The following is a 24,106-nucleotide window of genomic DNA, read 5'->3' as shown; positions in this document are numbered from 1 at the left end:
AATGTGGAATTGGTAATTCTGAGTTGTAGTAAATCTAGTACAGAACACAGAAGGCAATTAGTCTTTGCTATAACAGAGACAATGTAAAAAGCCAAAGTCCTTGATCCTACTTACTTCCCAATAATGAGCCATAAAGGGGTCAATTCAAATATTCTTTTTAAATCTTAGATGTGACTAATGGTTCCTATCTTTTTAGTATTTAGCTAGCATCATAATATATGTGGATCAAGTTATTGCTTTAAGGATAATCCTTGTGTTACTTACTGGACCATCATCACTATGTAGATCATAGTATAGGAATTGACCCTAAATCTGTAATTTTTCACCTCAACAGGACACTGAAGTTAACTGAGCATATGGATAAGTAAGTCATCATATCTGATAAGGTGCAAACAAGCAAACACCTGATAAGATTCTATACTTTTCAGCCACATGTGTGGGCATCTCATGGAAAAGCCATTTGAAGACACTCCCTAGATTCCTAATTTATTAGAAAGGACTTTTAAAAGTGGAAAAGGAAATGCCCTGGACGTCAAGAGTGTGGAAAATTAAAAGGTTTATAGGCAATATTCAACATTTCAGATTATGTGTGTAAGAATGAGAGTGAGGTTGGGGCGCCTGGATGGCTCAGTGGGTTAAGCCGCTGCCTTCGGCTCAGGTCATGATCCCAGGTCCTGGGTTCGAGCCCCACATCGGGCTTTCTGCTCAGCAGGGAGCCTGCTTCCTCCTCTCTCTCTGCCTGCCTCTCTGCCTACTTGGGATTTCTCTCTGTCAAATAAATAAATAAAATCTTTAAAAAAATAAAAAAATAAAAAAAAAAGAATGAGAGTGAGGGAGATTCACCCATGACTTTATAAATACATATTACATATGTATAACTATATAAATACATAAAATACACAAAATACGTAACTATATAAATACATGAAAATTTCAAAGCCGGTATTTTATTTTATATAAAACATATGCATTTGAACTGAACATCTAGGGATTGATATCTCAGCATGATTGTTTTTAACCTACAAAAATGGCAACTACATACAGTTTGATGTAACATATTTGTACATATATATGTTAATGTGTATATAAGTATTATATATAAAATAATGCAGATTGCTGTATCACAGTAGAAAAACACATATTCTATTTGTAAATACCTTAAATCTGAAGTCTTTGGGTAAGTAGCTAAAAACTTCTCTTTTTAAAGATCTACTATTCTTTTCCCCATAGTCCCCCTAACCCCAGTTAAAAATCCCCATAGTCCCCTTAACCTCAGTTAAAAATCATTTGCTTGCTACATTATTACTTTAATTAAAATTTTTATAAAAGGAACTGTTCTTTGTGTGTCCATATTTTATACATGATACTTAAAATATTAACTACCCATTATCTTCTTGGTGGAACTATAATAATCATGATCGTAATAAAATCAATTGGCACAGTCAGTATTAGAAATTAGCACACTTACCATGTGTTCAACTCTGAATTTTGTGAGCCAAGTATGTTTTATATGCCTTGTTTCATATAGTCCTCACAAATACCTTATGAAATATTGTTATCAATATATTGTATATATGAGGAATTGGAGGTTCAGAGATGCTTTCTAACTTCACCAAAATGTCTAACTCTGGAACTCTTTTGTCTATAAAGCCAAGAATCTTAACTATTTCTTACTGGCCCCTGGAGTGAAGTCAAATCCAAACAGGACTCCAGTGACTCATCTGTCACAGAGTCCCCAGCAATACTTATCTCAGATGACAAGGTCATACCCAGGGTCTTGGGTGAATCAGGACAGGTCTTAATTCAGAATGGCTATGACCTCTTCTTTCAGAAGCAGGAAGTATTGGAAGAGTGACAGGGGTTAGAAAAGATAAAGAAGAAAAATGTTGAGGATAGAAGAGAGCCACAGGCAGCAGAATTATCTGAGGTGGGAACTCTCAGCAGAAATGTGGAGCACTGGTGGCCTGCAACTTCAAAAGCTAACAGATCATTAGGAAATAAGAGATGCCTGAGCAGCTATATTGTATTTCATACTGTCTACATCCTAAATATCATGCTGACCAAAATCTGTCCTCATTAATCATGGGTAATATTCTCACAAGCCTAATTACTTGACGTCCCAGCCTCTGGACTATCTGCTGAAGCTACAAGTTTAGAGGAAGTGCTGGTGGGAGTAGGGAGGGTAAGCATACGTGTGGGTATTTGCGTGGAAGTGTGTGTGTGTGTGTGTGTGTTCACCTTCTAGAATCGGGCATGAAGACAACAACAACAAAATGATAATCAAAAGGTTTTTTGTGTGTGTGAGGAAGAGACAGTAATCTTAGAAGTAGGCAAAAATAAGAAATAAGAACAGTTGGGGCAGATATAAGGGACAAATCATATACTTTTTCAAAGGCATTGTGGTATTCTGATGCAAATTAAGTCATGTTGAGGATAGTGAATTAAAGTAATTAAAGTATTACAAAAAGCTTCAATTTTATTCAATCTTCCTTTCTGGAAAAGAAGACAAAAACAATGCAGAAAACGTACTATCACAGTATTTTTAAATTTTCTTAACATTTTACTATTTAAAGAGTTACATTTTAATTATCTGGAGAACATATGACCCATATATATAATTTAAGGAGTATACACTTTTAGTAATAGTGAGATGTATGTATAAGGTACATAAACTGTTAAATCTATGTGGACATGAAACCCACCCTATGCCATAGGTAGATTACTAATTTTATGTTATTTTTTTTAGTGTAGAATAATGAAACATCATGTAATTCGACATAACTCCACTTTAGTTTGATTAGTGTATTCAAATAAGATTTCCAGTGCTCCTCTAAGGTGAAATGACTCATATATATAACTGAATGTATATTTAATACATATTACACTTAAAGCAACAAAGGATGCAAAAAAAGAATTGAAAGTTGAAAATGGATTTACATATAACCTTTGTTTAATCAAGTAATACTCATTTTTCACAAAATTTATTTCTGTGTTTTCCTTTTGGGAACCCTGATGGGCAGTTATGAGTCATACATGACCCTTGCCATTTGTTCAGAAAGTCTTTTTTTTTTTTTCAGGTGTTTCATGTGTGTTAATTTCCCATGTAATATGTTTTGGCCTGACTGGAATATATTGATTTTGAACAAAAGATTTCCCATGTGTGTGGGAAAGCTTCAAGGGTATCTTTTGTGCTTTGTTTTAAGTAGACAAATAATTGATTTCAGCAAAGCCATTAAAAATGGAATGAAAGTCCTTGGGCAATGATATAAATGGAAAGCTGTTGCCAGATGCTTTTGAAAACTGACCAAAAAACAAACAAAAAAAAACCCCAAACCCCCCAAAGCCCCCAACCAAAACCAAAACACTTCATTTTAAAGTTTTAAATAAATAAAACCTGTCACCATAGGTATGTCACTTTGATTCTTAATCTTGTGGTAAAATATACTTGAAGAATAATACTTGATTGCTATGCTGAGGTTCATCTGAACTTGGGGATTTCCTAGTCATTAGAAGTGATACAAAACGAAGAGAAGAAATGGAATGATTGAGGAGTCATAAAATGTATGGATTTGTCTAGGACACCAGACAAAACTCTAAGTTGTGTGGTAGTTTTATGTTAAACAGCCTGGGACTAGAACTCAGATGCCCTTGATTCCTATTCCTGCTAGACCATCAGGCCTTGCCCTCTAGATGGCATATGTCATAGTTGTTCCAAGATGCTGATTATGTGACATCTCAGTCTAGATCCTAGCTCTGGGGAGATGAGCTGGAGAATTAATTATGGCCAAGATTCAGTCTATTTGTATATTTGTAAGTATGTGTACTTGAGGCCAAAAGAACTGGTAAAACTTCATTTAGAACCAAATCTCCACTTAAAATTAAACCCAAAGTTCAAATTCACTACTTTAAAGGAACTCATGTTGGCTATGAAAACAGAATGTTCACACTTAAAAATAATTATGGATATATGCAAAGACACAATAGAAAAATGCAATTAAAAGAGGTATGGCTTAAATGGTATTTCATTTAATAATTTAATTTCATCATAAATTCATTAAAAAGGTAACTTGTTCTTAGTAGATCACATCTTAATGTGATTCCTTACTGGAGTTGGTCCCACTCAGAATGTGAACATCCAAGCCAATGGTAGGTTGAGATTCCAGTGTCTTTAGTTATGATGTTGATATTCTTTAATTGAAAATAAATGGTGATTCCTAATAGAAAACTAAAAATGTTTTTTATCAATAGTTTTAAAGGTTCTTTATAATCAACTTTTAGAAAAATGCTAAAAATCAGTATTATTATATGTATTTAAGCCTAACTGTATGATTATAAAATTTCTCAGGTTTTGTTTCATTTTTCTCCCAAAAAGTAGAAGACATTTCATGAGGGTTTATGGTTTATGTGATGCATAAATTATTGAATGAGATTAATAAAATGTTTTGTTTTGTTTTGTTTTTTTTAACTTTCCCTTCAAGGAATTAGAGATGTCATTTGGACTCAGTGTAAAGTAGCAGAGCTTAACTGTAAGTAATCAGTGTTTCATTATGTCCTTGGACTTAGAAAATATTAGTTCAACTTGAGTGTGGATGTGTCTAGGAAATGACTTAATTGAAATTGTATTAAAAATATTTTGTGCTTCTTTGCTTTAACCAACCAGACCATGAAAGCACAAGAGAAGAAGAAATGAAATTTGCTCACAGAAATGTAGGAACAGAAAGGCAACCCTTTTTCTTTCTTTCATTTTTTTTTTTTTTGGTGGCCTTTCACCTGGTAATTTCCAGGCCCAGCTAGAAGCAGGAGATATCCCTTTTCAGATAGTTTAGTTTCTTAAACTGAAACTCAAATTCCAAAAGAGAATTAACCACAAAGTTTCAAATCTCCCCCAAAAGATGTGGTTTAGAAATAATTCATGGGAGAGGTTAAAGGCTGTACTATTTCTTATTTTGTTATCATTAGTTTGGCTATTTGCTATTCACACAATTTTTTTTAGAGAAATTATAACTTTCCAAAAGGCAGATAACATGCTCCATCAAAAAGGAGAAATATACCATTTCCAAAAATAAACAGTCACTTTCCCCTTAAAGCCATTGGGTTTTATGAAAAGAAGTGCTAGAAAGTGTGGTTCGTTTTAAGGAAATTGTAAATGTTTGACATATAATTTTCTGTCAAGATAAAGCATTCCCCTCATTAAATGGGAACAAGTGCTCACTGTACTGTGCAGCAGATGACTTCCTGTATTTTTCTTTCTCTTTCTACCTAATGTTAAATTGTGCATTACAAGTAGTCAATGAAAACCCACATATTTTACTCAGTCAATGAAAATGATATATTCTATTTTTATCAATGTTTATATAAGTGACATTCAAAAAGTTTTAATTTCCTCCCATTGCTTGTGATGTTTTTAGAATCATTTTTAACTCAAGGGACTTGCAGGAGTTCAAACTATCTCATCCCTTGACTGAATGATTTACTTCACAAACTCAATAGACACTGCACGGGAGGTAAATTCCTTTCAGATGGTAGAATTATTCTGAGAACAGAACCAAATGTCTCCTCAGCACTGGGAAAGAAACAAATGCCTCATTTCCCCTTTTCAGAAGGCCAGAGGACTGAAAATAATGATCAGAAGTTCCATACCACTGCCATCAGCCCCTGGGAAAGACATTTTAAACCAAATAATTTAGATCACTTAAAAACTTATATTATCAATCATTACGTCTTTCAGATGATGTAAAAGATGTTTTCTCTTTCTTTTTTCCTTCCTCCCTCTCTCTCTCTCTCTTTTTTTTTTTTTTTGCCTTTCTGCTTATTTGCCATGGAGATTAGATGTTTCATAGAAGTTTTTTCCCTATGCTGTAACACTTCTTACTACTGGTTTTTCCTCCTAATTCTGTTTTCTTTCCAGTCTCCTTTTAACTATCCCTTAAAGAACTCTCAATTTTCTTTCTTGGATTTTACATTCTTATCATTTTAAAATGGGTTCATAATCTTAGTATGTAAATTCTCTGAAATTGCACATAAACCTGTGCCTAAGTGTTTGGACTAAGCGAGAAGGAAAGGTAGGCTAGTTTTTATCAGATTCTCAAATACATAACCCCCAATTGTTGAGTCATTGCTTTATATGCACTTCCAATTAATTTCATTTGCTCCTGGATTTACCACTTGTCTCCTCTGAGGACACAACAATGCACGTGGTCATCCAGATTTCACTCTTGGATTACAAATTCCTATTTCTCTGACTTCCAGATTCGAATTTTCCCATAGTCACCTCAATCGATATGCCCCAAACTACTCATTATCTTTCCCACTTAAACCTGATTAATTTTACATGTTGGTGATTTTAAGTAATGTCATCAATATCCCCTCAGTTACTGAACCCAGAAAATTAAGAGTTATATTTGACTCACTTTCTAATAGGTCATTATTTCTTGTTGTTTTTAATTCTCTGAGTTCATGAAATTTCCCTGTATCTGCCTTTTTATTTATCCCTCTTTGGTCCCAACCTTATTATTTCTCTCCTAGGAGGTCCTTTCGAGAATCAGGTGAAAACCACCATCAACTCTACCTTCCCTCCCCATCAGAATACAGTGGATAATGTACAGACTCCAGAATCAGACTCTGGGTTCAAATCTCACCTTGTTCATTTGCTAGCAGTGTGGTATTTGCAAATGATTTACTTTTCTATGCTTAGTTTCCTTCTCTGTCACAGGAAGCTAGTGAGAGCACCCAGCTTACAGAGTTGTTATCAGAACTGAATGAGTTAATATGTGCAAAGGGCTCAAAAGACTGGCTTTTTACTCTCAAGTATTTGCTAATATTTAAATAATAATGGCAAAACACCCATCTGGTCCCTCTGCTTCCAAGCTTATCAAATTTCCGGTACATTCTTTCTACATTGTGACTGGGGCAATTTTTTCCTAAAATGCAAATGTTGGCATGGTCCTCATACATTGACAGGATGCCTTACTGTTTGCTTTCAGATAAAAATGCAACTTCCTTGGTCTCCTTCAGTTTACCTCTCTAACTCCATCTTTTACTGTTCTGGTTTTGATTCTGAGACTTAGGCTATGCATTTAGGTATATCCCACGCCCTGCCATGACTCCTGGCCAATATACATATTCTCTGAGCTGTCTGAAGTATCCTCCGCTTTCTTCATTTTGAAGGCTTAGCCATCATTATCCCATTAGATGCATCCTATGTTTTAATTATGGATCAACTTTTATCAGCTACACATAACCTTGGGCAAATTACTCAAGTTCTCTGTAGAATTTATAAAATGGGACTAGCCATAGTATTTACCTCATATTGTTATTGTTGGGACTATAAAGCTTAAACAATGCCTGAATTATAGCAAGCATTCAACAAAATATTTAAAAGGATGGCAGATGATGTATTTTGCCCTCATCCTGTCCCTGCCATTATTTTAATATTTGTCTTACGTATTTCACTAGTGCCCTGGCATCTTAGCCTCACATGTAGCAAGATACAAAATATGAAATATAATTGTGTATTTATCTGTCTCTCTGCCCACCAAATTCTAGTTTCCTTGAAGCTACAAACTGAAATACAACTTCTCTCTCTACCCAGTGGCCTGAACTCCATCTGCTATATTACCAGAACTCAAGAAACATTTGTTAAATAAAAATGGATGAATATTCTTATCCCCAAGAAGAGAATATGAAACAGAACAGTTGTTGTATAACTATTTTTGAATGAATGGATAAATTTATTAATCATACCTTGGTATAGCAGGAGTATGTTCCAAGGTGATTTAGACAGTAAGAAAACCAGCCTATGGTAGAGAGTGGAAGCTATATATTATTTTGTTTCTTCTTTTTTAATGCTTTGTTACTAATTAAATTCTTGATCACATAATATGATGTTTGCCTCATGTGTGCTCTACGTATGTGGTGATGGCTTCATCGCCTCTGAACATAAAGATGACTGGTGAATGTTTGATGGTCACAGTACCTGATTATCCTTCTCGGAAGAATTCCACACCTGTATCCATGCCATTATCAATATAATCTATTTAATTCCAGCAATAATTAGTGAATTGCCAAAAAAAATGAAGCAACTAGCTAAATTTTGACACTATGATAACATTGAGGGCAATATTTTTTTAGTGGGTAATGTTTCTAAGAATAAGTGTGGCCAAATATTTGCAGACAAAGGTTAGAAAAAAAAAATGTGTTACCCAGAAGCCTCACAAAATGGATGCAATTCAGTTTGAAATTATTATTTGTCTAAAACACCACTACTGCCTGTTTGGAAAAGAGGACAAGTTGGTCAATTATTTAGAAAGTGTGTTTATTAAAAATTGTACTTAGCTTAAATATAGCTTATGACATTAGATATTTTAGTAGGAAAAGTTCTGTGAAACTAAACAGAAATAATCCCTACACGCAAAGATGGATTTACAATTCCTGGACCAAACACACTTTAGGGAAAGGATAAATTTCCAGCTAACACTTGTGGGAATTCTTTTATCATGTAACATTAGTGAGTTATAAACACTTTAGAAGGCATAAAAGTAAATGAACTACAATTTTTTCAGCATTTACTATGGTAGGCACTGATGCTATATGTTTTATAAAAACTTCTTTTAATTTACTACAAACTCATCAGGTACGTATTATGATCCCACCTTAGATAAGAAAACTGAAGCTAAAAGAAACTGCTTGGATGATTGTCCGCAGTTAAACACTCTTGAGCCTTGTATTCAGACATTTTCCATGAAAGAAAGTTTGCTTATAGAGAACACTTAATAAATTTGTGTTTAATTGAAACTTGTCACTTGGAGGAGAAAGAAGGAACTCAAGTTTAGCGAGTCAATTATGTCATGTGTTGTTTGCTTTTATAGGCAGTACCTAATTTAATCCTTTCCCTGTCACTGAGAAGTAGACACAATTATCCTGACTTTACAAAATGATGAAACAGCTTCATAAAGGTTAAATTAGTTGCTGGTGACAGAGAAAACTCACTAAAAAATCTTTTCTCTTACTTTGTAGTGTTACATTCAGGCTGTCTCCATAAGTGATTGGGTCAAGTTGGAAATGGAGGACCCTTAATGTCAATTAAACATTTTTGGCTTTTGTATTATAACATAGCTCATGAAGATTTTGGAAAATATTTTAGAAGATTACTCTTGGAGTTCTTAAAATACATATTTTTTAAAAAACTGATGCATTTATTTTGGTATATTGATTTTAGGCACCTTTGCATAAATTTAAATATAAAAGAATATTTGCATAAACCTCTTAATCAATAACAAATCCATTTAATAAATGAGTTGTTGGTCACAAAAGTAGGAAAATGTTTTACTTATATGTTTTAGAATTAGGATGAAATAAGTTCATTTTAGTAACTGATTTTAAGCCATATTATGGTATGAATTATTTAAAATTTCAAATTCACCATAACTAAAGACTATGACACCAGTGAAAATGAAGATATGCAGAGAATTAAAATCTTGATGGAAACCTTAGTAAGAGGAACTTTCTATTTTTGTGTCCTTTATGAATCCTTAAGTGATCAAATATTTGGTCAGAATATTAACTATAGAATTAAAGAAAACAACAATTCACAAGAAGCAAATAAAACCTATGGTTATGAGAGCACAGAACCCACTGGAAAATGGGGTAATACACTTACATGATGATCACAAGTCCTGCAATTAAATTGGAATTTATTTTAGGATTGTATCATTAAAAAGAAATATCAAGAGGCCTGAAGTATTAGACAATTTGTCTCTCTTATTTTTGTTTGTTTTGGATAGGGTATATCACAAAAGAGACACAGTTACTTTTCACATACCCTGAGATGTTACTTATGGGTAGCATCTATCAGGTTCATAATTGTTCAATAAATGTTTCTTAAACAGATGTTTGGTTGTCTGCTGTTGCACCCAAATTCCAAACCTAGCCAAGAATTTTCCTTTTGCAGTCACTCCCACCCCTGCCTCTAAAAGTTTATAGACATATTTATTGGACAAATACTCAGAGAAGAGGTGAAATTATGATAAGTAGGCAGACATATGAGCTCTGTGAGAATCACTAGGGCTTGATTTTTAACATCATGAAGGAAAGAAAAAAAAAAAAAAAGAAATACTCAACTCCATGTGCTTTAAGTCTTAAGATGATAAGAAAAATATGTTTTCAATGTTCCCCCTAATGAATTCAGTTCAATATGAGAATAGATATGTCTCATATTAATACTTAATTTCTAAATACTCATGAGCTCCATTAAAATTCTCTGGCAAAATCATACCAAGCTTTCCTTCCAGTGGACTCTAACCCAAGGTTTTGGCAGGCGCTGACTGATTAGCAGGTTTTTTCCTTCCCAATCACATTTCGGAGCACACCCAAATGGAGCTCTGGGAACTTACTGTTTAAAAAATATTCTTTACAAAGTATATTAAGGACTTGTTTAGACTATCTAAAGGAGATATAACTCAAGGTAATGGAGTGTAATAGAAAAATGTGAAATGTCTTTAAAACAAGATCACTTCATATAGAATTATCATCTATACTCATATCTATACATGAAAGAATGGAATTGAGCTCATTTTTCATAGAGTTCATGTCCATCATTAAAGAAGCCTCTGTGGTATGTATATTGCATATGCACATGGAACCATCGCATGAATGGTCACATAAACCACAGCTTAGAGACAGCCATAGCTTTCAGACATAAATGGTGCTCTCTTTCACTCACCACTATTTATGTTCATTGCATCCTCACTCAGAGAAAGGTTGATTAGTGACCAGAACTACAGAAGATGCCTTTAAGCTCCAAACTTTGAAGAGCTCTCCAGAGGCTAGGGAGACAATCTGTTTGAAGTGGACAAGTGTTCGCAGGGGCACTCATTCAATAATAGTTGGGTGGGAATGGGCAGATGGATAAATATCTTCTAAAGAGACAGGGACCTACAATATTTTCAGTGGTTAAGTGGCTCCAGATATTCTAGTCATGTTAAAAATTTGAATTTCCAACACCTGAAACTAATATAACACTTCATGTTATCTATACTAGAAATTTAAAAACATGTATATTTCCACTGTCACCAAGACAGTCCAGAATAAATATGTCTGGATGCCCTGGTTAGGTCCTCTCCACACAGGACTAAACATAAGTGATCTTTATAAAGACTCTTAATATCAAAGATTCTTTCTCCTTTATAATAGTTATTGGGAGCTTCTATATCTCCTTGTCTCTGTAACCAACTCTTCCTTCTCTCCCTCTACAAAAGAAATAATTAATATTAGTTTTAATACAGGAATCTTACTGAAACTCTTCCAGGACTCTGAATTAATCTTTAACATCAGCTAATATTCTTCTATATTAAAGTGTCTAATATCATAGCATCAAACATTTATCTATGACAGTATTGCAGGTTTTATCTAAGGCTACAAAGAGCAAGCAAGACAGAAGAAACCAGAAAGTTCTTTCAGAAAGATACTGTGAATTCACAAATTCAAGCTTATGAATACATTCTCTGACAATAAAAACATGAGAAAATTGTGAGTACAAACTTCATGCAATGCCTCTAAGAATAAAGTTATTTTGCTGCTCTTATACAACAATCAATACAATCTAGAAATTAGTATTAAATATTTACTTGCTCCATGTTAAATAAAATATCCACTATACCAAATTGAAGAAATTCTTACCACCTTCTTTAGTGCAAAGGTTGACGAGGTTGTGCACTGTGTCCATCAGCTCCAACTGCTGCTTCTGAAGGACACTATTATTGTTGGTGGCCCTGTTCAATTGTTTCTCCAGCTCCTGGATTATATATGTTTGACGAGTAACCAAGATTTGAAGATTCTCTCTCTCTTCTTTTAAGGTGTCCAACTCTTCCTTGTGTTTTCCCTCCATTTCTAAGATTTTATGTTCTAATAAACTACAAGAAAATAAAGACAAGACTATTTAAAAAATGCTATACAAAAATATATGACTCAACTAGATCCTGAGTTCATTTAAAGTTTGAAATTTTAGTTAGGTATGTTACAATGTAAATATATATTATAAGTGATGGTTTCAGAATATATATATAACACACCCTAATATACATGTTATCTATATAAATATTTAATACATATATTAATATAGGAGTTACATATATAACATATCAAATAAAGAATAATTAGAACATTTGCTGTCAGAGTAATATTTATTTCCTAAACATAATTTTTTTTTTCCTGGGGTACATTTCATATCCAAGGTAGCTGACTTGGACCCAAATAATTTGAGTCTGTGAAAGTTATAATATAACTTTCATTAAGGAAATAGGTCCAGTAAGAAACTGATAGCATAGTCCAGGAAAAATACAAACAAAATATAGAGACTATTTTTTAAAAATGTATGTTGCATTCATTTGGGATTCTCAAAACATTAACAGTGATTAAATTTCACAATAGTTCTGTGGGGTCAGTTAGTATTATATTGAAGCAGAACCCACAAGACCAAAAAGTAAGCTATGCAAAATCACAGAGAATTTCTTGGCATTTCTGCCGGCTGATCCTGTATCGTAACTATAGCTTACTTTGTCTCTCAACCTAAGTTTCAGAATGAGGCCTAAAAGCACCACAAGCTCCCAAATCAGTGCACAGATGGTTCTGTACAGGAAGACCACAGGCTGGTGGTGTGGTCTTACAAAAAGACATGGGATTTTGCTCAGGGTGATGTAATCTTCAGCTGAGAACCTTCCTTCGCTCACAGCTCTTCAGAAGATACTCCCCTTGCATACTGCACATTAAAATTGATAGGGAATGCAGAAGCACTCTTGGATCCTAGCAACTGACTGTAAATAAAAAGTATTCACATTTTATAGAGTGTATAATATACTAAGATTCCTCAGAGGAAAGCCTGATTCAGTTTCCTCAATTCCATTTTCAGAAGGTTCAACCAGTCCTTAGTTTACAAGGTGTTATTCAAATGTAACATACCAGACTGGGCACTTAATTTACCTCGGAGAAATATAGCACTGAATCATCCCTATAAGTTTGTAATGAGGGGACTCCAGGGAATATTTTAAATTTAATACTTAAATCATAAATAGAGCATGTTAGAAGAGCCAATTTTTCCTATTTGACGTACTGGGGGAGGAGCTGGAATATCTGATTGTCCTTTACACAGATTAAGAAGTGTGGAGAGAACCGCTCCTGAGCATTCTGGATCTTTGCCAACCAACCTGTCCTCAAGAAAATGTGGCTCAGAATATGGCAGGAAAGTTGACTGTGGAACCACACCTGAAAAACACCGGGATGCTTCTATTCATGTTACCATACTAATTTACAACACCTTGGGTGGCGTGTCCAGATTCCCATTTCTCATTTCCACTGAGACCTGTCAGGGGCAGCTCTGTGACTTGTACAAGGTAACAGAAGCCATGCCTCTATTTTGGCTTGCTCTCACTCTGTGGGACACCAATAATGAAAGACCTGCCCTGATTGTTAAGCAAACTCAATTTGGATAGAACCTAGGTAGAGCGATTAGGGAAATTTGTGATGGCCATCTAATTTCTGAAGCCATCTTCTGGAAATGAAAATCTTAGGCACGGAAGTCAGGGTAAGATAAAAGACAACATCTGTAAAGAGTAGGTAGGATTCACCATCTTTTAGTGTTTTCTTCTGTGTCAATAATTTCCTGCTGAAGTTAGAGGTTAAAAAATAAACAAAATAAAACAAACAAACAAAAAGCCCTTCTCAGTTAAAAAGTTTATCCAACCACTGGTTAAATGATTAGTGCACTTGCTATGGAGTCAAAACAGGTATTCTCTGTGTCTTGTAATTGTTGGCCTTTGGATCTGAGAACTAACCACCACTGATACCTTAGCTCATTCTCAGTTTACTTTTTGATTTTTTTGTTTTTCCTCCTAATGATCAGATGCAAGATGCCCATAAAATAAGTCAGTTAATTTACAAAAACACCTGTCTTTTAAATTCACAAGAGTTACAGTATACTTCTAAGAAAACTTAGAATTAACTGTTAAAATGATAATACTGTAAAGATCAAAATTAGGGTGAAATAGTCGTATAATGCTGGACAGAAATCTGATTTATCAATTTGTTTCTACAAAAAGATGAGCACTGGCCTTTCAATTTTCCTCATCACTAGGTAACATTCTGGTTTAGAAAATACCATGCTATAGCTATAACTTGTATTTATTACTTGCTAAGTGCCAATAGTGTTCTTAGCACTATGTAAAATATAAAACACCATTTCTACTCTAAGAATTTATTTTGAATGAACAACCTCAAATAAAACAGTAGCAGCTGTAAGAAACTTTTGTTTCAGATATAATGCTATTTAAAAAAAAAATAATTTTAAACCAATGTTTTTCTACTTTTTTGATGTACTCCCTGTTCAAGAGGGTATATCCTTAAAGACGGCTGCTACTGAGATGTCAGTAAAGGGATTTTCCTTGTTTGCTTAGTTTAGTTTTCAGAATAATTTGGAAAGAGCTGAGAATTTAAAGCTGATCAAAGAATTCCCTGATGTCAAGGGAAACACCTCGGTACTGGCTTACGGAAGAAAAGTCTGCATTTCCCGAGTAAAAGGAATATGCACTTAACATGATGAAAAGAACATTAATTTTCATAATTTATTGAACAACATTTAATCACCGTGACCACCAGGTAACAAAAGAAATCCAATGAGCCTATCATCTTAAAATAGCTATTTATGCAAAGTAAAGAAGGGACTACCCACAGAAGTAAAATCTGTCCTCTACGTCACAGACACCTCGTAGGGTTTGGAATGTTAACGTATATCCATTATATTAATCGTAACTTTTTAGACTTCTTCAGGCAAGACTGATCTCTTCTTGGTCCTTCCATTTCCTCCAAAATTGCTCATCCCTTACTTCCATCTCTCTTCATACCTGGCTTAAAAAAACAAGCAAACTATTCTCTTTCCTTAGATACTTCTCATCTACTGGTTATTATCTACTTGGGAAGTCAGACCTTCTTTCTCATTACTCTAAAATGGTTTGAATCAAAAACTTTCTTGCCAGAAAAAATGCAAATGCTATCTCCATTAATCACTTTGTTGCAATATGTCATCATAATTGCATAGTCCTTTAAAGTCCTTATCGCCTTTGATTCTTAAAGCAATAGAGAGATACAGACTGAATAGATATCACAAGCCTCAGTTAATAAGAATCTAAGTATCTTGTCCAAAAATCATGCATTCATTGTGTCAGAACCAAGATAAAAAGCCATGTCTTCTAACTGGTTGGCCTAGAAATGTGCCCATGACATCCCAGTGTTATGAACACTAGCATGAGAGTCTCTCCTCTCTGATTTAGTGTAGTATATCTTTTACTTAGTTCTTCCGCCCATTTATATTCTGTCAGGAAGCAAGGAATCACTTTAACATCTCCTTAGTAATTGTTCTCCATCTGGTTATTCTGGGAGCTCATCTTTTGTAATATTTTAGTCTACTGATCTTTTAGGCCAGTTTTTTTTTTTTTTTAATCTGAATTGAGATTTTCTTAAGCACAGTTTGTCAAGCCAGTTTTTTTTTTTAATCTGAATTGAGATTTTCTTAAGCACCACTCTGCCTTAACCCCCCTGTCATTAAATGTAATTTTATCCCATTTTGTCCTGAAGTCTTTTATTGGTTCTCTTACATTTTCCCTATCCAGATCAGTTGGGAGAGGCCACCTCAGCTAGATACAGAGACCTACAAGTAAACGTTGATCTAAAGGACAACATTACAGCTCCAGCATCCTAAAATTAGATAGACAAAGAAAGTAGTTATATTTTCCCTGATGATGTCCTGCAGCAGTAAGTTTAGTTTAGACTTAAATACATAATCCAAAATACCGATGCTGATTCCAAGCTCCAGTGCACTGTTTTCTAGAGTGCATTCCGTATATTTTTATCAGGTGCTCACTTATTTAGAGTCCCACTCTCAAGTTTTTGGGAAGCTGACATTAAACAGTTTTTATCATGATGCATCTTTTAGGATTAGTGTTCCATGGAACAACAATTTATGAAACTGTGTACCTAAATCTACACAAATGGAGTTAGAAATCTAAAGACAGAATTTCTCACAGGATTCCAAGTACTTCCTGTTTCCCATCTTTCTGGAAACATTTTGAGAAGAGACATGCATAAAATTTTGGCACTTAACTTCTAGTTTGAGGCAGAGGTGCACTTTAATGAAGAATAAAATAAACAAAATAATCTAGGCCTTGAACTTCAGTAAAAGGTTCTAATTGAGTATATACAAAACCTTATTTGAAGTTTTTGGTTGACTTCTTTCCCCATTTTCACAGTCTGCCTCCTCAAACATATCTTATTGGAAATATTTCAGATCATTGAACACATCTTGAAACTTTCACAGAAAAAGCTCTCCCTTTCAAATTGTTTCCCACAATAGAGTTCTTAACATAGCAGCCAATGAATTCACAGTGGTGACAGTTTCCTAAGCAATATGTGTGTAAAGATAGCCCTTAAACAAGGAAGAAGATGTTGAAAATATAGAAACCTTCTCAATTTTATCTGTCTGAAACTGCTTACAGATGTTTCCATTTTTTAATTATTTTTAATATGTAAGGTGTCAACATGTGTTGCAAATATGGGTTTTAGGGCTTGATTTTTTTCCCCCTTCAAACAAGGGTATAGTAACTTCAGGTTAAATTTATACTTTGATATTCTAATTTGAACACAGCAAATTTAAAATTTATAGCTGAATAGTTTTATAATTCAAATGTGGAGCAGAAGCATAGATTACTACAAGTAAACATTGGCAAATACTTTTTTTTAATAGTTTGGGGTAAATAAGAATAAACTAAATATGCTATGGAAGCCAGAAAGAAAAAAATATATATATATACACTTCAAAACATAAAAATGTAATACTTCTACAAAAAAGTTGCAAAATAAATGGTGAACTACAGAAATGCATATCTGCAGCATATATGACAAAATTTTAATGTCCATTGAAGAGTATATATGAGTTAATAAAACAAAGATAAACAATGTAATAGAAAGATGAGAAACACCCATGAATAGGCTAGTCACAGAAGAAGAAAAAATGCAAATGGTCAATAAACATGAATAAGATGTACAACCTAACTTTTCAAGTAGACAAGAATAATAAAATGGTTAGCAAGGTTTAGGAAAATTAGAAAACCCATGGATACTTGGGGAGAAATATAAAATTTGGAGATAATTTGTTAATATGTATGAAAACAAATAATCACATAAAAATTCTGATAAATTGTAAATTATAGTCTATCTAATCCTAGGAATGAGAGATATATGTATATAGTTACATGTATAAAATATCCATGATAAATTTTTATGAAACAGAAATAAACCCAAAATGTAAAAAATAGTTATAATCTATACAAATACGCATTCATTATATATGTACTCATACATGTGAGTGACTGGATATGAGTGTCTGTGTAAACATACAATAAATATTCATACTCTACACAGATATATGTCTTAGTATATTCAGAGAAAAAGTCTGGAAGAATAAGCAACAAACAATCTGTTAATGATGATTCTCTGCAGGGGGTTGTGGTAATGGAGGAGTATGGCATTAAGAAGACTTTGTCCTACAGTTGTATATACTTTTATATACTTTAATGTTTAGATCAAGTTTGTGTTACTTTTTTATTAATCAGAGATGTGTTAGGTAATCATGAGTCTAGAATAGTCTGGGAAGATGCTACCTAGAAATTTTAAATTGGGCTGAATTAGTGAAATTCAAAATGTGAACTGATAATCTTGGGAGTGATGCAGAGTGCTTTTGGGGATACAGAATAGCAGTGTAAACACCATCTCTATTGTATTTACATTAAGAACAATTAATATATTTATAATATTTCATGTAAACTATGTGGTTTGTGTTTTCCATTAAAAAAATATGTTTCAGTTGTCTGTCTCTGTGTGTATACAGAGGTAAATGACATTTGTTGGGATAGAGCTTCTGGGACATTTGCCAGTTCATCATTCATTCAACATTCAAAAAGCACTTAATACTATATATACAATGTGTAGAGAATTGTGCCTGGGAGCATGAAGACAAAGATAAATAAAACACAGTCTCTGTGTTCCAGAAGGTCACAGCCCAATAGTAGAGAAATAGATAAACACACACACACAAACACACATAAACACACACAGAACACTCAGAAGCACACACACATATTAGAATGTGATGGGATAAATAAAACAATGGGGGCAAAGACATACAGTATTATCATATAAGTGGTAATGACCAAATCTATTGGGCAGAGTCAGAAAAAGGTTCTTAGAGCAGTTAACATCTGCACTGAGTTTTGAAGGGTGAACGGGAGTTTGTCAGTTGAATAAAGAACTACAGTGCATTTCAGACAAGTCAAACATCAAATATGCCTGAAACAACATCAAGTGTTCAGTGTGATACTAACAACTAGCACGATTAAACACTTGTTATATGTGTTGGGCACTGTTTTCAGTGTTTTACATGCATTAACTCAATTAATCCTCACATAAACTCCAGGCACTACTCCAAAGTCACAGAGCTGGTTATAGCAGGATAAGGGAAAAGTAAACCCTAGGCAGTCTGAACTCTAGGCAGAACTGAACATGAGTCAGAACTCATGTTCTTAGCTATCACACTATACTTTCTAAAATATAAGAAGACTTGTATAAGTAAGGCTACCAAATTAGGATTATAATGATCACTGACTGTGATCAATGCTTAAAAGACTTGAACTTTCTTGAGTTAGTTACAGAGAATCATTTGGGGATTAGGCAGATGCTGTCAAGAGATTGAAAAGTGGGGCTGAATTAGTGTTGGGGACCTACACAAAAGTGAAAAAATAATCTGACTTGCATTTTAAAAAGAAGACTTCGGCAGAGCTCTGGATGATCAGTTTGAGAAACATGGGGCTTAAAGCACAGAGGTCACTGCAATGGCTGAGATAAGAATTAATGGGAGTTTGACCTAAGACATAGTGGAAATAAAATGAACAGGACAGATTGAGAAAGTATTTAGGAGATGGAACTGACAGCCTCAACAGTCACTATGAGTTGTGAGGAATCAGGGAAAGGAAAAAAATAAGATTACCCTTGTATTTTTAGTTTGATTTGGAATTCTCTGTTTGATTTATTTCACTCAGCATAATCTTTTCCAGTCTAAAATCCTAAGATTAATGAAACTGAAATTTAAAAATGCTATATGCCATTAAATTTATTTTTAAAATACAGGAGAAGAAAAAATGTTCTTTTAAATCAGTCTGCAGGTATTCCATTTTCAAAGTACAGAAGAGTGTACTATAAATTTAAAAACTTTTTATTTATCCCTACTATACACAACTAACATAATATAGCCTAATCTAATGCTAGCAGGTAGCAGGATTTCACTTTAGTATTTTGTAAAGAACTTTTCAAGTGGAAAAGAAATTTAATTTAATGACTGTGACTTAACTTTTCATTTCTTTAGGCATCTTAAGTATTAAAAATCAATATTTCTATGTTACCATTATAATAATTTGTTTGTAAGGTATAATTAAGTATCTTGAAATTATACAAATTTTGATCAGTTAAAATTAATTAACTTAATAACTTCCCATAAACTCCAGCTAGAAGATAGATGAGGCTTGTCAAAAAACCTCAGTGAATTCCCAAGGTAAAATAAATAGTTTATATTTCCTACCCCAGTATTAGCAGGAATAAATAATGATCTATATAGGAACAGGCCAAAAACAACTGGCCAACCCCTTTCTTCAAACTTCTGTTTGTTTGTGTTAAGAGGATAACTTGACAGCCACATCAATTAATCTTGAGGCTACATCACACTGGAAAAATATTTTTATAATAATTAAGACAGAGAATCATTATGGACTTGAACCCTAATTTTGCCATAAACTAGCTTTTTAGTCATGGATGAGTAAACTCGAACTTCGTGAATTTCATTTTCTTTATACATGAAATAGGAATAAGAATAGATACTCTGCAGGATTGGCTGGAGGATTAGCAGTAATGTATGCAAGGCACCTGGCATACGTGTTTACCTGATATTAGGTAGGCAGATAGCAGACAGTTTTGATAAAACTACATTGAAATGGCCATCACATATGTAGTTTCACTTCCCTCTGAATGGCCTTACTGAAAATTTCCCTAATCTTCACACGACATATTCAACCCAAGTATCAGGAAATCCGGAGTGTTCCATCTTTGTATATGTAAGATGCTCACTTCCCTTCCTGTATACCCTGTTGAGGCAGAAGAATTTCTTCTGGAGTATTTTTTCACCCAGCTGTGCCCCCACCTTGGGAAATGCTGGGGTTAAGTCAGAGATGGGCAAGTGCCTTGATCAGTTCACCAAACTTTTAGATGAAAAGATTCAACTCAAGGGATTTGCATTATAACATCTTTCCCTGTCCCTCTCCTTTTTTTCTATTGTCTTGAGCTGACCTGGCAGGAAACATACTCAAAGAATCTAATAAAAGTTGACAATTACATGTTCCACTTTGTGATCCAAGTGCCTATGTGCAAGGTAAATATTAATACTTCCCATTTCTTGGGATCTTGGTTGATAATTTCAATTACGTGGGCCAAATACTGATCTTATACTTCCAAATGCTCTTCCTTGAGATAAGAATGAAACCATTTTGACATTAGGATAGTATCCAACAAAAGAAAAAAAAGAACAAAAAACATTTCCTAAAGAAAGCAAACTGGAAGCTTCTTGGAGTCACCCCCCACTAGATTGTTAGGAAAACAAACAGTAGAGTAAATGTTGCTAATCCTATTCTTGCTTTGTGCCTTTGGCCATTTAGGGGATAAAGAGGTGAATCTAATGAGGCCCAAAATCCTTTTTCAACCCTGCAAGTGATGCATTTAATTTGTCAGGATGTAAATCAGCAGGATCTCTCAGCATGATTGTGTAGTATAATCCTGTCTATAAAATATTCCTCCTTGTTCTGCCAAAGAAGTGGTGGACCCTCCTAAGGGCCAGCTCACTGACTTGGCAGCTGAGGCCCCTCATACTCAAAGCTGGTAAGTCACACACCCAGACACAACCCCTGACATTCCATGGGGAGGAAGCAAAGCTTAATTTAGATAATCCCCTTTGCAAAGTGTATTAGCTGATCCAAACCAGACCTGGCCAACTAAAGGCATGTTGTTCCTACATTTCAGAGATGCCTAAATGTAGAAGTAGCTTCTGCTACATTTGGAGGATTAAGGTTCATTTAAGGAACAGGTAGGGATAATCAATACACTTCTTTAAATATATATATAAACAGTTTGGTGTTTGACTTTGACTTTCTATCCACTTAAATGCTATTGGGTGGGGGGTGGGGGTGGATTTCTTTGTTGCTCTAGAAAGTGCTTGGCAGAGTTCCTGAATTCCAATTTATATATGGAAGTAAACAGTAACAATAAAGAGTAGGGTAAGTATGCTGTACATCACAAAAGGATATTCTTATTTTTTTTTATAAAGTAAAACACTTTTTTCTAAGTGGTTCATAGAAGAATATGCCTTGTTAAAGAATAAATGTTCCACCAACACTTCATTAAACACATCAGACCCTTCCACAGGAAGACACAGATAACTACAGAGATACAGCAATGTCAGCAGATACAGCATGTTGATCGAAAAATACCCCCAGAAACTACTGTTGAAGTAATGCTACACTTGAGCATCAAAAAAGAAAGAAGTGTAGAGGACAAGTGAAAGATGCGTGTAAGTTTTTGTCAGTGTAAGCACAGAGATAAATTTCAAGTTGAAACATAAATCCCTGAAGTCTTTGTAAAATACCTATGTTTCTGGCAAAGGGAATTGTTAGAACTCTGAAAAAATTACCACTAGCAATAAGCATCGTGACTTGTATACACAGAGACCTGAATTTTCCTTAGAAATTAGAACTTAATAAAGGGAAAAAATTCATCAGCAGGAGGCATGTATGTGCTGGGATTAGAAATGAGACGCCTCTGAATGGCCATAGCACACGGAGAAGCCTTCTCTACTTGACCTGCTTGACAGAGCTCTTTTGAGGGTGTGAACCTTCGCTCAGCTTTACCGATGGGACAGAGAGAGCAACTTTTAAGAGTTTCTCTTAAACAAACAAACAATTTCATGGTGAGAATTCCATAGTAGAAATGGTACTAGGTGTCATATCAAGAATTATGATGGAAAACCAAAAAAACCAAAATGATCACAAAATAAGGTAGAGGGGATATATTTAAAAAAAAAAAGAAAGAGAAGGAAGAAAGAAAATAAAAGAAAGAATGAATATGACAAGGAAGGAGGCAAAGAGAAAGACAGACAGACATGGCGGGAAAGAGAGAGAGCAAGAGAGAGCGAGCTGAGTACAAGTGACGCTTAAGGACAGCATTTGTTTTTGTAGTTAAGAGTGAGACCTTTCAGTCCTCCCAGGTTTTTTATGATATCCTGACAGCTCAAGTGTCAGATGTGGACCAAGAGATAATACACATATCAGCAGGGGAAGAACTGAAGAATGTAGATTCATGCTGACAACTTTTTAAAAGATAAATCATATGTGGTAACATACTTAGAGACTGAAACCACTCTAGGTTATACCTTAAAATGAAATACCACACAGTTATTCAGAACGATATTAGAAGGGTATTTATTCATGAGAAATGATATCTATTTCCAAAGAAGGCAGGCTGTAGAACAGTTTGGATAGCATGACACAGCTTTCCATAAAAAATATATTTATATATAATACACAGTGACACCTGCAGCTTTCTTAATGTGACGGGATTGTGATTTTCAGTTTAATTTTGTTACTTTCTCCTTTTTCTCCAATAAGTGTGTGTTATTTAGGTAATTATGAAAACAAACAATCTAAAATATAAGGCAAAGTTGACAATATTTTACTTACTTATTCCTTGACAGGGCTTTCACAATAGCATCTTGAAATATATAACTGTAAAGGGGTTCAGTTTTAGCACCAGTGTTAAAGCATGGTGGGATCCGAAAACCAAGGGATGGTTGATGTAAAGTATACCTGCTCCATGTATATGTCTGGTTACTGTGAAACAGCAGTAGGATAAATGGTACTTTTCAGCAGGATTTTCAATTCCAAAACATTTCGTTATGCAACCAGTTCAGGGTCAAGTCCTGTCAAGTTTATTTATAGTTATACAGTTTACCCCATGACACAGTACAAAGATAAATAAATGTAAAACTTAGAAATACAAGTCATAGAGCATGCATGACCCCTTTCAGACTCTAAATCAACAGCCAGGTTTATCTTCTTCATGGAAAAGCTTCATTATAATTGCTGTCATTAAGGGCCACTTTTAGTGTAAAGTTGGGGAATCCTTTTAGGTTATAGATAGTAGTATTGAGAGATGATGTGCTACAGTGCAAAGAGCAAGACTAGGATGAAGGAAGCCTGGGTTATATTCCCAGTTGTACCACTAGCAAGCTGTGTGACCTGGGACAAATCACTCACTTCTACTGTCTGTCCCCATTTATAAAGAGCACTAGAAGTCCTCTTTGTGCCTTCCTGGTTTGGAATATGGTGGAAACTCCAGTTCCAATGACATAAGGTATTTAACTAGTTTCTAGCAACATAATGCTCTATAAATCCATATAATGTATAAGAAATGGAACTGCTTCAAGCCATCTCAATGGCCAGGGGTCAGTTAATAAGCAATACATTTCTCCTACAGAGGCCAGTGCTTTGACTGAATTGGCCATCATGAATGTCAAGACTTCAAAATGATGTAGTCCATATATCATCTCAAGATCTCTAAGTCCCACTTCACTTACCTGAGATGATTCATAGTTTATAAAACACATCCATAAAACTAAACAAAGAAATTTATTTTATCCAGAGTAAACGTCTTTAAATGTGGGAAAGGGGCTGGTGAGCAACTCCTGAATCAGCTTTACAGGTAAATAATTTTCTGGGAAAAATAAAATTTGTTTTTCTGGTGCAAGATCTTTGAATTCAACAATCTTGTAGCTCTGTAGAAGCTTAAGGGCAGATAGAGTGACAATTCCAGTTACAGAGTTTCAGAGATTATTTTTTTTCTTTATTGCTATAGATGTCATTCTATAGCAATAGGTCAATATGTCAATATTTTGTGTCACTGAATTTATTCTCAG

General features: G+C 34.3%; 1 protein-coding gene across 6 annotated transcripts in view; it reads right to left on the bottom strand.

Annotated features, from left to right (window-relative positions):
- ANGPT1 (angiopoietin 1) overlaps positions 1-24,106 on the bottom strand; it is a 257,731-nt gene that overhangs the window by 58,411 nt on the left and 175,214 nt on the right. For 5 of the 6 annotated variants that reach the window (XM_047727465.1, XM_047727463.1, XM_047727468.1 and 2 more), the window contains one exon: positions 11,677-11,909. In XM_047727465.1, coding sequence (XP_047583421.1) covers positions 11,677-11,909 — 233 coding nt within the window. The remainder of the gene's footprint in view (positions 1-11,676; positions 11,910-24,106) is intronic. The other variant, XM_047727464.1, reaches the window with a different exon arrangement.

Source organism: Lutra lutra, chromosome 4, assembly GCF_902655055.1.
Source record: "Lutra lutra chromosome 4, mLutLut1.2, whole genome shotgun sequence".
NCBI lineage: Eukaryota > Metazoa > Chordata > Mammalia > Carnivora > Mustelidae > Lutra > Lutra lutra.
Note: the sequence above shows the minus strand (reverse complement) of the source record. Positions and strands in the feature narration are given on the sequence as shown.